Source organism: Protopterus annectens, chromosome 5.part0 (genome assembly GCF_019279795.1).
Source record: "Protopterus annectens isolate FY-2018-M chromosome 5.part0, PAN1.0, whole genome shotgun sequence".
Lineage (NCBI taxonomy): Eukaryota > Metazoa > Chordata > Ceratodontiformes > Protopteridae > Protopterus > Protopterus annectens.
The window spans coordinates 284,146,656-284,160,774 of record NC_056735.1 but is presented as its reverse complement, the minus strand read 5'-3'; the positions used below and the strand labels follow the sequence as shown (position 1 = coordinate 284,160,774).

Sequence of the window (14,119 nt, the reverse complement as noted above, 5' to 3'; positions counted from 1 at the left end):
AACATAACACTGAAGATGCATTTCTCAAAATCTGCTTTTTGAACAGAAATTATAAGTAATTGTTAATCTAAAGAAACATACGTCTTAACTGTATGTTATACCTGCGCAAATAACCTGTCGTAAGATACAGCCCGAAAAAAGCAGAGCACTAACAACTGACTGCATTCTTAATTTAATAAACCATCAAAGCCTTACTTGTACCCGTTTTCCTGTCTGCTTGCTATGAATTTTCTTCAGATGTTGCACTAAAATCATTTCAATGTTTATTTCAGGTTATTACAAAGGCGTAGCTGACGCCCGCCTTTACATGACAGAATGCCCCAGTATACATGTAATAGCAGCCAGTGGCTAAAAGCTGTGTTTCTACGATATCTGATGATCTCAGAGACTGACTGAGGGCAAAGCCCCATCGTTGTATGAGGTCACAGAACGATAATGTGCCACACACTCTGCTTTGTCAGAATGGAGCACAAACGTTAGCGGTATGGGAGTGTCACAGCACTGCTGTAACAGATTTATTTATTTATTGACATTTGTTAACCGAGTTGGTCCAGCTGGGCTTGTGACCCATTTTCAGTGGAGACCCGAGGAGAAAAGCTCCATGAAGCACAGCAGTTTACATAGAAATTACACAATTACTAAAAAGGGCTTTTAAACACAGTTTACAAAAAGAAATGCTTTTCGCGGTTAGGGGTCGCCACAGCGGGACACCGGTCCGCTAATGATTTGCAGTGGATTTTTACGGTGCAGAGTTGCCAGCCCGACGTCCATCCTTCAAAGACGGCACACCCATTCACGCTCACACCTACCTGCATGTCTTTAATGTCACTCAACCACGGCGAGGACATGCATACTCCACACAGAAGGCGTTCCAGCCGCGAATAGAACCGGAGAATCTCTTGCTGTGAGGCGACAACGCTAACCGCTGCACTAACAAATGATGTTATTTAAAGAAAATGTATACAATGTTGCAAGTTAAATATGATAAATGGATTAAACATTGACAAGTTAACAACACAAAAGAATAAATGAACAGAGGCAGTGTACCTGTAGTATTTTACAGGGTAGCACTGAATTACATATTTACAATACTGGTTTGATTTGTCAGTGCAGGTATCAGAGATTTGGGATACCTAAATGCTGTTGATTCTGACATGCAGCATGTTTCAAGTCTTACCTATCGCCACTGTCAAACAAAACACGATACGTGATACCATTTGTTTTATTTAAGCTATGCATTCAAGGGATGATCCATGCAGTATATCGCAAGTTATCTCTTTATATATTTAATATAACAAAATGTTTACATACGTTCCCTGCTTCTTTATAACCGTCACGGATTGCGCATATCTTTCAGTTCACTGCTAAGAGTACTCTGCATTTTTACTTTTTAGGTCATGTTTGTAAAGCACATCAAGGATGAACCTATGATGGTAAACGTTTTTATTGGTGCTCCAATGATAAACTTACAACAAGAAGTGCATTTATATATTTAGCTTTCAGTCATGGAGTAGATACACACCTGTATGGAAATTAAGCATTTATAATTATGGGTGGCCCTTGCAGAATGCTTTTAAGGAAGCAAACACAGTGGACTGCGGAGAAGGTGCTAGCAAGCAAGGAGAGATGTCTACTCTGTGTACTCCAAGCCATTGTAGCTTCTTTATCAACCTCTCTACAAATTAAACTGTGTATTCTGCTTATTTTTCCATTAATACCAATATCAATAACAGGAGGTCCTAACTACAGTGGCAATCCACAGTAATTAATACTGCTGCTAATAAACTTCCACTTGGAAGCTATTCAGGCTGGCAGAGAGCCTAAATAACTTACAGTCATTGCTCAATAGTCTGTAGAAATTATATATATTCAGATGACACTTTTCAGGATTATTTTGTAGTTTGAAAACAGTGACAGGATGTACAAGAAACTGAAAACTGATTGACAGAATGAGCTCAACTGAACTGTAATAAGGAGAATATATATGCCTTAAAAAAGATGTGCAACAACTGCTTACATTAATTCAGGAACTAACAAAAACAGAATTATCTGAGAACTAAATGGACAATTTACAGCAAAACTGCATGAAACAAAAATAATTATTAAGCACTTTAACATCTCAGCATTATATACAGATAAAGAAACTGAAAATGCAATAAATTAACTAGATGAATGAGTTAGGGAAGAGGAACAGGATGTCTGTTGTTTCAGATAATCTCAAAGGAAATTATATTGCAAACTTTCTGATTCCCAAAGCACTAATATTGACTGAAAGCTTGTCTTCTGGCATCAAAAAAGCTTTCTGAGCTATAAGACCAATTTCTACAAAAAAGAAAAAATATATAATGGAACATTCTGTTATATTTAGACAAAGTACTCATACTCAGATTTATATGGAATAGCCCTATAACAGTTCATACAAATACTATGAGATTTGTTAATGCCGCTTTGAAAAAGGGAAAACTAGTTGGCACTTGGTGAAAAGTTTGAGAAATAATATTGCAAAAACTCAACTCATTTTTTGCAGCAAAAATAAAAAAAATATAACTGGCATCAGGTGCTAAAATATTTAATACACTAGAAGGGACAGCTGGTTTTGTACAACACCATAAACACATATCAAATAGTGAATCAATAAAACATATACTATCATCATTTAAGAGAACATGATTTAAGAGTAAATGAACTTCAGTGGCATCAAAAAATACAGAAACAAGCACTAACATTCTAACATTTAAAAGATGGAAGAAGAAATAAGAAATGCATAAACCGCTAGAATAAAAGATAGATGAAGAAAGAACAGGAAATGCAAATATGTTTTAAGCCTAGTGAATTAATTGCTACATGAAGTATTGTTGACATGTACCACTGAAAATTAAACTAATTATTTTGCAAACAAAATATTTATCTGTCAAAATATTGTCTTCAAAGTACTGAGGTAAGCCATTCTAATATATTAACATGCTATATGATAACACTGAAATGGTATATATGTTATTTTATGACAAATAGTTTTAAATACATTGTAATAATTTGATACTTAGACATTGATACAAAAAGGAATAAGTGATAGATTAAGATGGATTTACACAAAGGTTCACAAGTGCTTGCATTGTAGTAGTTTACAACACACTTAATATCACTTGCTCTACATGATTAATGCACTAACTCTCAGCCTAATCCTATTTATTTTTCTATCCCTTCTACCACCTGACTCAACTGAATAACATAGCCCTACTAGAGTCATAACGCTAACCCTAAAACTTAATCCTGGTCCTTAAGCCTAACTGTAAAGCTCCCATCCTGCCCCCTAACCTTAAAGTCTCCATTCACTCCCTAAACCTAAAACTACACTCCACCTTCCTAAATCTAAAGTCTCCAATCACACCCTAACCGTAAAAGTCTACTTCCTGTCCCTATCAATAAACTCCTTTCCCACTTCCCCAACCTAAAACTCCCTTTCACTCCCTAAACCTAAAGTCCCTGATTGCTCCTTAACTCTAAACTTTCCTCATGTTCTGCAACCATAAAACTCCCTGCTCCCCAAACCTAAATCCCATGCCTGATTACTGTCTGAAGCCCTAAAGTGCACTCCTACCCTTAGTCTCCCACTGCATCTACTGCACAACTCTTGCTCAAATTTCACTACTGTGCTTGGGCAAGGTGCAACAGCCCCACTCTTTCCACACAGCTGCCAGACCTCACCTATATATGTAATAGAGTTCAAGCGGGAGCAGCAGACTATGTGATGCCGATGTCCCTGGCTCAACAACAGCGATCTTTCAGTTCCTGAGACTCAGTCATTTATAGCAGACCTTTTATATTCATAGCTTGCATAGACAACTTAGGGGGTATATTCATGGATGCATAATTCATAAGTGAAGATATAAGCCAAAATGTTTTTTATTGTGTTTCTGACTCAACTATAGCAATTCTTGAAAAATGTAATTTAATCACTCATCAAATATCAGGACATTAATTGGAATTCTAATACAAGTAGTACATTCTGAGGAGAAAAAAATGTTCACGAAAATATACTTGACAGCGCAAACATTCTAAAATAGAACAGATATGACAACGATGTCTTCTCTTGTCAGCTGTACTGTGTTAAAAGGTGGGAACCAATAAACATGCAAAAAACAAAACATGAATGATAGACTCCAAATATACTTCAAAACTATGTTTGTCTTGATATACAAAATAACTCTCCTGCTTAATGACACATTTTAAAGTATATACAAATGAGCTGAAATTATCCTTCACAATCAGTCACTCAATTCATGCATAAAAGAACTGGTTATATTCAGGAATATGTAATTGCATAATAAATATTTATGATAAGATTGCTCAGGCATGTATCGTTTTTAACATGGTGCTGATCAGGGCAGGTCTATGCATAGGCAAACTGGGCAATCGTCTCTAGATCATCATGCTTGTAGAGTGCTTTTTCCTCATTAATTTATTTATTTATTTTAGGGCAGTTTTATTTTATTAATGAAGAGCCCCAACTGAAGGAAAATGCACCAGTGACACATCAAGCATAGGGTATGTGTCTGGTGGGGGGGGGGGGGGCAATGCTCCAGTCCACTTAACTTGACATTCACAGCACATCAAGTTTAAACATTGCAACGTCAATGGAAAGACAGACTTTGCAACATTCAAACATAGGTGTGATGGCACCTAAAGGAAGGGTTTTTTTTTTTTTTTTGACATCTGAAAATGCATCAAAATCAGGGGCATGCTAAAGAATAATGCTGGCAGTGATCAACCAGATACTTTTTGACTATATTTTCTGGCTTTGTGGTTTTTGTGGATAGATGACAAGAGGAATGGCACTGTGAGATAAGTGTTACAGTGTTATTAGTGCTTTTGTTGTTGTTGTTGTTAACAATAATGCTGGCAGTGATTGCCCAGATATATTTTAACATTATTTCTCTGGCTTTGTGATTTTTGTGGGGACTCTTGACTGAAATACTTTAACATGTATAGCAAATTATTTGTGTGGACTGTGGAAAAGACCTAATTGTGCGTATAGCTGATGAGAGGAATGGCACAGTGAGATGTTATTTCAATACTTTTGGCAAAGATCACCCAGATATTTTTGACATTATTTCTCTGGCATTGTGATTTTTCTCTGGAAAGTAGAACTTTCACATTTTTATGCATGATTTACCGCTGTGCAGGATGTCACTATTTTTGGAGATATGTCCCTATTTTCAGGTTTGATTTACCACTTCACACAATATTCTGAATCTCCCCATCAAATGTGATTTTTTTTGTGTGGTAGAATTTTGCAGTACAGTTCGTTAAAGTCTACAGATATTACACTACCTCTTTGATAATGTGCTTATCTTTTTCCATCATGTTTGGCAGTAACATATGTTTTATGAGTAGTATCCCTCATTCCTACTTGGAGGGGAACATTTATGTACTGTATGGTATTCAGATTTGGTGTCCAGATTTTTAGCTGGATGTATGTACCTTTTAAGGGCCTTTCTTTCTCTTTTCAATGTCTGTGCTATGGAGGTGAAGTAATATTACAGACATTAGACGTCATGGCTATAACTGTTTAGTACAGATTGGGGTTGGCTAGATGAAAGTAACTGATACTCTTGTTGTTTGCTCAGTTTAAACAGTCACTATTGGGCTTTGTAGGTCTAGTTTACATTTGTGGGAAGTAAGAAGGGCACCTGATATGCACAGACAGAGTTTACATAACTGCAGTGGCTATCTTCTGTGGAGGAAATGACTAGTTAACCTGCTGCTGTTTGCTTATTATTTTGGCCCATAAATCTGAATATAATTTATTAAAGGGAAGTTATTTAACTGTACAAACCATAAGAGAACACATATTTAAAGAAACACAAAGTTTTTCAGAATCCACCTCAAAAGAATAATCAATATTATCACAATATATAAATAAGATAACTTATGCAGGCAGTAATAATGTAGAGGGTTATGATTGGGTCTCTGATCATAGCCAGATTATTATGTGCTCGAGACATAAATGCCAAGAAATTCATTTCAAGACCAAAGCTCAAGAGGGGAATTTTGTCATCCATGTTGGGAGCACATAATAATGGGGGTTATGACTGGTGAGTCCTGATCACATCTCTTTGTAGTACATGATGTACTATCAGTTACAAAAGAAAAAAAAGTGTTGTGCTTGTGTAAATCACTTTTTGAGTTCTGTCACAGAGACACAAAGACAACAAGCAAGGAAAAGGTCAATGATAGTTTTTAAATACTGCTGTAATTTAAATAAGTTATTTAAAATGGTCAAGGATAGTTTTTAAATACTGCTGTAATTTAAATAAGCTACTTAAAAAGGTCAAGGATAGTTTTTAAATACTGTTGTAATTTAAAAAAGTTACTTAAAAAGGTCAAGGACAGTTTTTAAATACTGCTGTAATTTAAATAAGTTACTTAAAAAGATCAAGGACAGTTTTTAAATACTGCTGTAATTTAAATAAGTTACTTTAAAAGGTCAAGGATAGTTTTTAAATACTGCTGTAATTTAAATAAGTTACTTAAAAAGATCAAGGACAGTTTTTAAATACTGCTGTAATTTAAATAAGTTACTTACAAAGGTTAAAAGGATAGTTTTTAAATACTGTTGTAATTTAAATAAGTTACTTAAAAAGGTCAAGGATAGTTTTTAAATACTGCTGTAATTTAAATAAGTTACTTAAAAATGTCAAGGATAGTTTTTAAATACTACTGTAATTTAAATAAGTTACTTAAAAAGATCAAGGACAGTTTTTAAATACTGCTGTAATTTAAATAAGTTACTTTAAAAGGTCAAGGATAGTTTTTAAATACTGCTGTAATTTAAATAAGTTACTTAAAAAGATCAAGGACAGTTTTTAAATACTGCTGTAATTTAAATAAGTTACTTACAAAGGTTAAAAGGATAGTTTTTAAATACTGTTGTAATTTAAATAAGTTACTTAAAAAGGTCAAGGATAGTTTTTAAATACTGCTGTAATTTAAATAAGTTACTTAAAAATGTCAAGGATAGTTTTTAAATACTACTGTAATTTAAATAATTCACTTAAAAAGGTCAAGGATAGTTTTTAAATACTGCTGTAATTTAAATAAGTTACTTAAAAAGATCAAGGATAGTTTTTAAATACTGCTGTAATTTAAATATGTTACTTAAAAAGGTCAATGATACTTTTTAAATACTGCTATAATTTAAATAAGTTAAATAAGGCTAACTTCTGTAAATTTCTGTGGACACAGGAAGAAAGATATTCAGGGAGTAAAGGAATATCCCTTCCCTTATACATAACAATCATAGCGCTTAGGAAGTATATAACAATTGTTACACACCTCTGAATTTGCTGTTACAGTTGGGTCTTGCACTACAATAGCATGTAACAGGTTTATATATTTTTTCAAGTTTTGGAGCAGAATCATGGCATTCCATGCACTACAAAGCTTTATTATCTAACTTACATAAAATAGTAACAAAACACAATTCATGTTCAGTAGACCGTTATTGGACACAAATACTTAAATGAAATTTAAAAGAAAACACATAAATGTTAAAATCTATTAAGTTTATCACAGTTTCATTATTTAGGAGAATATATACATGGGAAATCTTAAACAGAACATTTTATACTCTACAAAACATAGCTAGAATCATAAAACATAAAAATAGTTATATATGCTGGAGATGTAAAGAAAATACAGATGCAGCTTGAGAGCATGTCCTTGTTGAATGTACATAACCTGAAATGCACTGGGATTGAATTCAAGCATTTGGTCAGCCATTATGGGCCAACAAAAATATGATTTTTTATATAATATTCCAATGCCAGCAGGTAAGTGCTAATAATTACTCTCTTTTTTGACAATATTAGGTATAGCAAGAAAAACAATAACAAGAAACTAGTCAAAGAAACGGAACCTAAATTTAGACAATTTCTATTGTTCCTTCAGGAAGTCCATAATAGACAAATTGGAATAATAGCTTGGATAAATAAATCAAAAGAAAACATCAAATTCTGCCCAAAATAACAGCAGTTTTTGGAAATATATAACAATAGTTATACATCAAATGAGTTAGTGTAGGATTTCTTGGTTTTTATAGAACAAATATATGTATGGAGAACACATACTTGTTGTAAATACTTATTTGTTCAGTAGTTAGTGACATGATATTCAGATAGAAAATTGATTGACAGTTTTGAGACTGATATGATTTTATTTCATGCCTGTCCATATTCAAGCACAACTTGGAACTATGGATGGGGAACAGAAAATATAACCCAAGATTGTCTCTTGCACTACTACTGGACAGAGTCAGCTCCTAAATACTTTATCCCAATGCATGGGTCCCATTAAATTGTCTAGGTATGATCGCAGTTATTCTCATTAGGGGAAATATTTAATTATTGACAATGGGATGAGTAAGACCAACTTCTAACCAGATGGAATAGGTTAATTCGAGCACTTAAATGGGAAATTAGCTAGGCTTAAAATGCCCCACAAGGGAAGCTAGCATGATACTTACCTATGAACCTACGAGAGACAAATAATACTTAAAAAAGTGCAATAACTTCATTGTGCATTTATTCTATATGATAATAACAAGTTGAGATTACAACTTGACACCATCTGTGATAATGGGAAAAAGGGGTTGCGAATGGATGAATTTCATCTTCGGTTTGAAGTAAAACATAAATACCTTTGCTTACCTTAAATCTCGATTACTTACAGTTCAACTTAGTTCACTTTTAAAATTTATATATATATATATATATATATATATATATATTATATACATATATATATATATATATATATATATATATATATATATATATATTATATATATATATATATATATATATATATATATATGTGTGTGTGTGTGTGTGTGTGAGAGAAAGTGTGTGTGTGTGTGTGTGTGTGTGCACGCACGTGTGTGTGTATGCCCATATGGTCACAGTACATTTTGTTGAGCATTCTTTGATTGACAAAGTGGAGTGCCTGATAGTTTATGTGAATGCCAGATTTAGTGATTGCCAGTTTACTCGACTTTTGGGTTAACTGTTATAAATTTGGGGGTGGGAGAGTGTGTGTGCATATGCACGAGCAATGATGTGTAGATTAGGGTTAAAGTATGGGTTAGGTAAGGGGATAACATTTGTGTATGTGTGTGTGTGTGTGTGTGTGTGTGTGTGTGTGTGTGTGTGTGTGTGTGTGTGTGTGTGTGTGTGTGTGTTTTAGGGTTACAGGACAGGTTAGGAAGGCAGCAACTTTGGTGTATGCACAAGTGCTTGTGGGTTAGGGTTAGAGTTACGGATAACTAAGGGATTAGATTTAGGGTTTTGTGTGTATGTGTGTGCGTGCATTTGTGTGTGTGTGGGGGGGTATCCTAGCTGCCTTGTGTAGTGATAGTGTTGTGGAAAGGATTTTTCTAAGGTAAGGTGCATGGTTAGGGTTAATGACAGGAGCAGGATTAGGGGTAGTGCACATTACTGAGGTGGAAGGGGAGTTGAAGTCCTCCCTGCTCCACCTTTGTAATGCATAATAAACCTAACCCTGCTCCTAACCTTAACTGTATAACTTAAAAAAAATCTTTTCTATAGCACTACCACTATTCAGACAAATGCGATCTGAATGTCTGAATATTTGGTAGGTTATAGTTTGTAGATCAAGAAAGGAAATTTGATTTGTTTTGCAGTCTTTAAGTTTTCAGGTATTGGTGTTTTTGATGTAATGAATGTTCAGCATGTTGTGGTTGATCATTTGTATGTCAACCATTTAGCATGTTACACATTCATGATGTACTCATCCATAAAAATCTATATCTATAGGTAATATACACACACACACACACACACACACACACATATATATATATATATATATATATATATATATATATATATATATATAATCCCTTCAGAACTCACCACTGTTCTAATCTTAGGCAACTAGACTGGCTGGAATTCCAAAACCATCTGATAATCCCCCAACTCACAATGGCCCACAAAATATTTTACTAACCCAATAATACCCCTATACTTTCAAAACTCTTAGTCCCATATAATAATCTGAACTCCTTACATTCTTCTAACAAACTCCTTGCTAGCATAGTAAAGTCTAATAATACAGCTGGTGACTCTGTTTACAAATACAGCAGGAAAAAACTGGAACCTGTTACCCAATGAACTAACACTAATTACATCCTTGCCACTCTTTAAACAAAAACTCAAAAAACGCCTCCAAATGCACTGGCTATGCCCATGTAGTAATCCTGACTAACAACCATCTCCACCCCTGTTTCTTCTTCTTCTAACCAAAGTTTCAAACATTTAATTTCTCAATCTTGTATTATGACTGACACTATTTAAACCCTAATCAACTTATTGCTTATATCCTTGAACCTTCTGGGATCCATTGTACACAACTCTTACAGTATTATAACTGTTTTAGCTTTCTTAAGCAATATTATGTTCACTGTTACTTTTTTTAATGTGTTCTGATCTCTGAAATGTATAAACTTCCTGTTCCATTTGGTTATTATAACTGTTTTAGCTTTCTTAAGCAATATTATGTTCACTGTTACTTTTCTTAATTGTGTTCTGATCTTTGAAATGTAAAAACTTCCTGTTTTATTTTAGTTTATTAATCCTGTATTTACCTTGTAACAAAATTTTTTTATACTTTTTTGTATTTTTGTATATGTGTGTGGAGCTTTTCTCCCCGGGCCTCTACTGAAAATGGATATATATCCAGCTAGACTAGCCCGGTCAACAAATGTAAATAAATAAATATACATACACACACACACACACACACACACACACACGCGCGCGCACACACACACACACACACACACACACACACACACACACACGTAGATACCAAACAGGATAGGTCCCATGACTGAACCCTGTGGTACTTCACTTGTCACTGGTTTGAAGGCAGATTTGGAGTCTGCAACTTTTACAGTGTGGGTTCTGTCAGTGAGCCAGATGGCAACCCATCTTGTGATGTAGAGATTTATACCTAGTTTAGTGAGTTTAGCTATAATTCCAGAATGGGGGATGGTGGTGAAAGCCTTGGCGAGGTCAAGCTAGGCTGTGTGAACCACCTTACCCTCGTCTACGGCTTTGGTGACTGCCTCAAAGAAGTCGACCCAGTTCGAGTTTGTGAAAGGCAGATCATGCATTCTGAACTTGATCGACTTCTTTGAGGCAGTCACCAAAGCAGTAGACGAGGGTAAGGTGGTTCAAACAGCCTATCTTGACCTCGCCAAGACTTTCAACACCATCCCCCATTCTGGAATTATAGGTAAACTCACTAAACTAGTTATAAATCCCTACGTCACAAGATGGGCTGCCAATTGGCTCACTGACAGAACCCACACTGTAAAAGTTGCAGACTCCAAATATGACTTCAAACCAGTGACAAGTGGAGTACCACAGGGTAGAGTCTTGGGACCTCTCATGTTTGGTATCTACTTCTCTGAAGTACAGGCTAACACAGAAGGCCTCTGGCTAATGAAGTTCACAGATGACTGCAAACTAGGAGCCATAGTCGAGTCCCCAAATGATGTGGACATCCTACAGAAGGGCCTCACTGAGACAGATGCCTGGTGTCAGAGGCATGGCCTCAAGCTCAATGCCAAAAAGTGCATTGTCATCCTTTTTGGTAAAAACTCTGTACCCATGAACTACCACATAAATGGCAGTCTAGTTAATGCCAAATGTGTGATAAGAGACCTTGGGACCCAGGTGGACAGTAGTCTCTCCTTTGATAATCACATCGCCACAGTAGTCAGGAAATCCTTCTATGTGGTACACCTCATCACAAAAGGGTTCTCATCCAGGGAAAAAAGAGGTCATTGTTCCCCTCTACTTGGCACTCATTAGACCCATTATAGAGTACAACACCCCTTTTGGAATGTACCTAACTAGACATCTGCAGCAGCTGGAAAGGCCACAGAAGTATCCTTACAAAGAGGATTACTGGGCTGAAACAGATGCCCTATACTAACCGTCTCAAAAAACTCCAGCTTTACTCTGTAGCATATTGCCTACTCCGAAGTGATCTCTGCCTAACATAAAGCTATGTTAAACCCAGGGCTGTTGGACATGCTACACCTAAAGAAATACCAATCCCTCCGAGCTACATGCTCTAGGGCCCTAAACCTTGTCACCACAATAAACAGGACATGCTGGAGAGATAGATTCCTGTCCCAGAGACTTCCTATACTCTGGAACAAGCTACCCATCTATGTCAAGCAAAGCTCCTCATTAGCACTTTTCAAGAAAAATCTTGATGAGTGGATGGGAAATAGGAAATGCACCCCGGGGATCACTTCTGTGGCTCTGCTTGACAGGGGCACAGGAAATTAACTTTCTTGGGTGGCATAAGCCAGTGAACCTTGTTGGCTATGCGTACTTAGGCCCTTGGGTCGATAGCCTAGTACCTACCTATGAACCTATGAACCTAGATATATATATATATATATATATATATATATATATAGAGAGAGAGAGAGAGAGAGAGCTATACACAATGAATGTTAAGTATTGAATAAAGGCTTAAATTTTGTACCTTCCTGTTATACCTTGCCTTTTTCTACTGTGTTGGATATTAAGGACATTTGCCGTAAGTTAAACTTGAAATATTTCTATAGCTTGAGGGAAGAGTCAACATCTACATCACATAATTATTTTGTTTTTAGACAATGAAATTTTCAGCCCCCCTTATCTTTCTGTTGTGAGGTTGTTTGAACAGCATGTTTTACATGAGCTTCACACTAATAGTAATGTGTTATTTAGGAATTATAACAACTATTTATCTGAAAAGCAATATACAGCAATAAATAATTTGAGGGAGAATGAGAGGATTGTTGTGGTTAATGCGGATAAAGGTGGGGCTATAGTTATATGGGAATTTATTGATTATGATGTGGAAGTTTGAACTCAACTTAATGACTTAACTTCTTACTGTAAATTACCTTTGGATCCAACTAAGGCATTTAAGATGTATATTGATGCTTTTGTATCTAAAGCTCAAGAAAGGGGTCTTAATAACAATAGAATTATTACAGCACTTAACAGTTGATGATCCATTGCCTCAATACTTTTACATTGTCCCTAAAATACATAAATCTGTTACCAATCCTCCAGGTAGACCCATTGTTTCAGGATGAGGGTCCCTTATGGAGCCCCTTTCTGTTTATTTAGAAAACCAATTAAAACCTTTATTATCTTTTGTGAGGGCCAGAATTAAGGACACTGCAGAGTTTCTAATTTTGATGAATGCTGTACAAGTATTTACTGATGCCTATTTGGGCACTTTGGATGTGAAATCCTTATATACCAGTATCCCACATGAGGGGGGATTGTTGAACATTAAATGTTGGCTATATTTTTCTGGTATGTATTCTGAAGCTCATATTGAATTTCTTTTACAACTGCTGGGTCTGGTCCTTAAGCATATTGTGTTTTGTTATAAGGGGGAATGTTTCTTGCAAATTAAGGGAACTGCCATGGGTGCTACTTTTGCACCCATATATGCAGACGTATTTATAAATTTTCTTGAACTGGAGCTTATTTATAATGACAGTACTCCATTTCAAAAATATTTACATACGTGGACTAGATTTTTGGATGCCTGTTGGTGTATTGGATTTGTGGAATGAATTTGTTTTTTATTTGAATTCTAATACCATTGGTCTAAAATTTACTGGGAAATGGGATCTTTTTAAAATATATTTTTTAGATGTGAATGTCACTAAACTTGTGGATGGTTGTATAACCACTACACTATATAGGAAGTCTTTTACAAAAAACATCATTATTGAGGACTAATAGCTGCCATCCTAGCCATATTATAAACAATATACCTATGGCACAGTTTTTGCACTTAAGGTATATTTGTAGCTCCACATCTGATTTTGAAATTGAGGCTGAGAAAATGAAAAGGAGGTTTATTCAAAGGGGCTACAGAATTTCTGGTGTTATGCATGCATTTAATTCAGTTGTTGGCAGACCAAGGGGACAGTTATTGACTTCTCACTCTGAGCTAATCGAAGGAAGGGTACTTAGCAAACTCTGATCTGTGATATATAACATTAAGTATC

General features: G+C 35.4%; 1 protein-coding gene across 1 annotated transcript in view; it reads right to left on the bottom strand.

The window, feature by feature from the left end:
- Positions 1-211, bottom strand: part of SH3KBP1 (SH3 domain containing kinase binding protein 1) — a 1,961,420-nt gene extending 1,961,209 nt beyond the window's left edge. The window contains exon 1 of the mRNA XM_044072267.1: positions 196-211. Within this exon, the coding sequence (XP_043928202.1) occupies position 196 (1 nt within the window). The 5' untranslated portion in view covers positions 197-211. The remainder of the gene's footprint in view (positions 1-195) is intronic.
- Between the last annotated feature and the right edge of the window lie 13,908 nt (positions 212-14,119).